We start from the raw sequence: 3,851 nt of genomic DNA, 5'->3' as shown, positions 1-3,851 counted from the left end.
ATGTGGTGATGCAGCAAATACAATACAATACATCCTGATTTATATAGCGCTTTCACGACAGCTGCAGCTGTCACAAAGCGCTGAACAAAACAGTTAAAGTAAAATAATAAAGGCAACACATAACATAAAACACGGACAATCACTTTTCCTCTCATACGCTTTGTTGTTTAAAGCAGTTTGAGATGAAAGAGGAGAGAATCGAAATGATCATGGTTTTGTTTGTGGGGGGTTTTGCACGCCCCCCCCCCAAAAAAAAACGTGTGACAGGTGAAGAAGGTGAAAAAGTGGACGTGTAAACTCTGCGGGGAGAAACAATCTTTGCTCAAGGTAAGCAGATGAACGCCAGGGGACGGGTGACGTCATCAGGTTCCCCCTCTAGTTGAATCGCTTGATTTTTTTTGGGGGGGCGGGGGGGAAATCCACGACGAAGGAGTTCGGTGGAGGCAGCGCCGCGGACTGCAGACGTCACGTTCAGAAGCTGAACGCCGCCAGGGGCGCCGTGTTGGAAGAGCGAGACGCCCGCTCGCTTCGGTCAGCGCCAACTTTCTCATTCTCGCCGCACACGCACGACTTTCGTGATTTTCAGATCATCTAATGTATGCGCCATCCTCCCGTCTTCCTGTCAATGTGGTGTTAGCATTCCTCGCCATTTATCATTTGTGAAAGTTCTGTTCTGCGTGTGAATGGTTGAATGTGCGACCCACAAAAACGCATTCAACAACCCTCAAGCAGAAGTAAAAATAGACAAATGGTACGCTATAAGTGCGCTCCCCAAATTAAAAAACGCATACAATGCAAGACATCTTGAGTGACAGGTCGAAAGTGTTTTCACAACAGCTGGTAACAAAGAGCGGGAGAAAAATACACGTGATATTTGCGTGAATAATTTTGAGACAAATCGCACCCCATCACAAACCGGGACGCACGCCGCCCGTGCTCGACTTTGACGTCATCGGCATGTGATTGGCAGGCAACAGCCGGAAGAGGAAACGGGAAGTGAAGACCAGCGAGACGGGCACGTGAGAGGACGACCTGCGCAGGCCGGCACGCACGCACATCAGCAGCCTCTTCAACCCGTGAGCGCGTGCCCGCAGGCGGTCCACGCGCAGGTGAGCCGCTGGCGCCGATACATGGCCGCGCCTGAGGAGAAGGACCGAGATGTCGTTCCAAAGGACATGCCGCGTTCCCGAGGCAACAGCATGACGGACAGGTGATGGGCTTTTTGGGCCACGTCCGCTCCCAAACCAAATGGGCTTGTCAGACGGCTTCCTAACGCGTTTGTGTGCGCACCTCTCAGGAAGAGGAAGCGTGAGTGGTTTTTTTTTTCCCAACACATCATCAAACACTTGCCGATGGTGCGTAATCCCTCGTTTGACGTTGGCATTTGATGCGCACGTAGGAGCAGTTCATCGAGCTGTGTAAGACGCTATACAACATGTTCAGCGAGGAGCGCGACGAGCAGCAGCTGTACCACGCCATCGCCACCGTCGCCAGTCTGCTGCTGCGCATCGGCGAAGTCGGCAAGAAATTCAACAACGGCGACAAGACGGGTGCCGGACGGCGGGCCGCCTCACCCCCCACGGCGGAGCTTTCGCCCGACGACCGCCCGGAGGAGGCCGCCGGCGAGGAGGAGACCGGAGACGACGCGTCGGCGTCGTCGCACTCCACGATGAGCGACGATGGCGACGAGCGGCCGACGAGGCGGCGGCTGGGCGGCTGCGCCGACGCCGATTGGTCCGTCACCTTCGAGCAGGTCCTGGCGTCCGTGTTGACGGAGCCGGCGCTGGTGGACTACTTTGAGAGGAAAAGGGACATCCGGGCCCGGATGGCAGCGCACCGGACGCGACCGTCGGTGGAGCGTCAGAGCAGCTCCGCCTCCTCGGACCGCGAGCGAGGTGACCCTTGACCCCTGACCTCTGACCTCACACATTCCCGAGCTTTCACGTCACTGGCAGCTGCGTGGCCGTAACCGCGTTTCCTCTTTCGCAAGAAGGAAATCCTCAAACGGGGGGAAGGAGGGGGGCGGCTGTACGTTTTGGGGCCTTTTGAACATTTAATCCTAAAAATAAATCAACATATTTACGATGAAAGCATACTGCTGCTATACAAGAAAGGAGGGAGAAAAATTGTCGCGTGATTATAAATCTAGCATCGTAACGCGAATCATTTCACATTTTCATGTGCTGAGTTCAGGATCCCTTTCCGCGATAAATGTCACATCGGTATCACATTATAGCCTGCTGAATTTCACATTTTTACACAATCAAGTTTGAATGTGATGGACAGCACATTTTAATTTGGTGAATGTCATGTTTTAAGCTGCAACGTTTAACTACAGCGGTGGGAAAAAGCAAACAAAGCCATTTCTTGTGGTTCAGCTCAGTAGCAAAGTTCTTCTGGTGTCTTCAAAATCAACGTTACTTGCTACTGCATGTAACCGGAAAGTCAGTATTATAATAATAAGGCCAGTTGTTTCAAAAGATTTTTTTTTTTTTCTTAAAGAAAATGTGAGTATATTTCCTCTTTAATGAACTTCTGTTTTCTGGTGTGGCAGCAGTATGGTTCTGTAGTTTTTTGTTTGTTTTTTTTTTGTAAAAAGAAAAAACTTAGCCTATTTTTGTTTTCTCCCGACTGTATGATCAAGATTTTTCTTGTTTACAATTTGTGCTTTGGAGAAAAGAAGCAAACTTCTAAAATGTTGAAATTGGATTTGGCACTATCTCCCAAAATGCATTTTGGTTTGCAGAGAAGAAGAAAGTCTTTTAACGTGAAAGAGATGTGATCTTGTTTCCTGTTGGATGGAAATCCTCAATTGATGTTTTAATCACGAAGCGACTGAAATTTGACAAATAAATGTGGAGCACTGTATTGCGCACGTGAATATGCATATGAACATTGACGAAGCACCAGCTTTTATTCTTTTGTAAACCTTTGACCTTTTATTCATCCATCCTGTCATGATGTCTAATGAATAATCAATAAATCCGTATTCAACACCTTTTTTTTCTTTCTCATCGGTAATCGATGCTATTCATTCATCTGACGACATTGATCGTGTCCATGATTCCTCGCGATAATTAGGAAACCGATAAATCTGTAATCCATGATGGAGATGAAATGAAGTGCGAGGAGCCTTGAGCGAGCGCGGAAAGCCTCCGCGCCGACAGGTGGCGCGCTCTCGTCGACGCCCGGGTGTGTGACGGCCTCTTCGAATAAGGCGCGGCAAACTGGAACGGAAAAGAAACCGTTGTTTGTTTGGGCGTGTTGTCGTTGCTCGTTTTCAGTGTCTGAGTTTTGACATGTCCCAAACCTTTCACGTCGTCCGATGTTTCCTCTGCGACTGCTTCCAGGTGCAGCAAGTAAGAAGAACACAAACGCGTCGTACACACGGGAAGCTAACGGCCACATACTGCGTCACAACCGCCTTTGAAAATACAACACAATACAATCCATCCTGATTGATATGGCGCTTTCACAACAGCAGCGGCTGTCACAAAGCGCTGAACAAAACAGTTAAAGTAAAATAATAAAGGCAACACATAACATAAAACACGGACAATCACTTTTCCTCTCATACGCTTTGTTGTTTAAAGCAGTTTGAGATGAAAGAGGAGAGAATCGAAATGATCATGGTTTTGTTTGTGGGGGGTTTTGCACGCCCCCCCCCCAAAAAAAAAAACGTGTGACAGGTGAAGAAGGTGAAAAAGTGGACGTGTAAACTCTGCGGGGAGAAACAATCTTTGCTCAAGGTAAGCAGATGAACGCCAGGGGACGGGTGACGTCATCAGGTTCCCCCTCTAGTTGAATCGCTTGATTTTTTTTGGGGGGGCGGGGGGGAAATCCACGACGGA

General features: G+C 48.9%; 2 protein-coding genes and 1 long non-coding RNA gene across 4 annotated transcripts in view; all 3 read left to right on the top strand.

Moving 5' to 3' along the window:
• The window catches only part of LOC109508325 (TBC1 domain family member 9B), a 14,671-nt gene extending 11,675 nt beyond the window's left edge, over window positions 1–2,996 (top strand). For both annotated transcript variants that reach the window (XM_019858225.1, XM_019858224.1), the window contains exon 17: window positions 1,400–2,996. In XM_019858225.1, coding sequence (XP_019713784.1) covers window positions 1,400–1,906 — 507 coding nt within the window. In that variant the 3' untranslated portion in view covers window positions 1,907–2,996. The remainder of the gene's footprint in view (window positions 1–1,399) is intronic.
• On the top strand, window positions 245–1,311 carry LOC109508352 (uncharacterized). The gene is made up of 3 exons (XR_002166640.1): window positions 245–327; window positions 431–531; window positions 971–1,311. It is a non-coding gene; the product is annotated as an uncharacterized LOC109508352 (long non-coding RNA).
• Window positions 2,997–3,044: 48 nt separating the features above from the next.
• Window positions 3,045–3,851, top strand: part of mrnip (MRN complex interacting protein) — a 5,152-nt gene continuing 4,345 nt past the window's right edge. Inside the window, exons 1-2 of the mRNA XM_019858199.1 lie at window positions 3,045–3,359; window positions 3,690–3,749. Coding sequence (XP_019713758.1) covers window positions 3,300–3,359; window positions 3,690–3,749 — 120 coding nt within the window. The 5' untranslated portion in view covers window positions 3,045–3,299. The remainder of the gene's footprint in view (window positions 3,360–3,689; window positions 3,750–3,851) is intronic.

The sequence above is a fragment of the Hippocampus comes genome, unplaced genomic scaffold, assembly GCF_001891065.2.
Source record: "Hippocampus comes isolate QL1 unplaced genomic scaffold, H_comes_QL1_v1.1 scaffold48, whole genome shotgun sequence".
Classification (NCBI taxonomy): Eukaryota; Metazoa; Chordata; class Actinopteri; order Syngnathiformes; family Syngnathidae; genus Hippocampus; species Hippocampus comes.
This window is presented reverse-complemented; position numbering and strand designations above follow the sequence as displayed.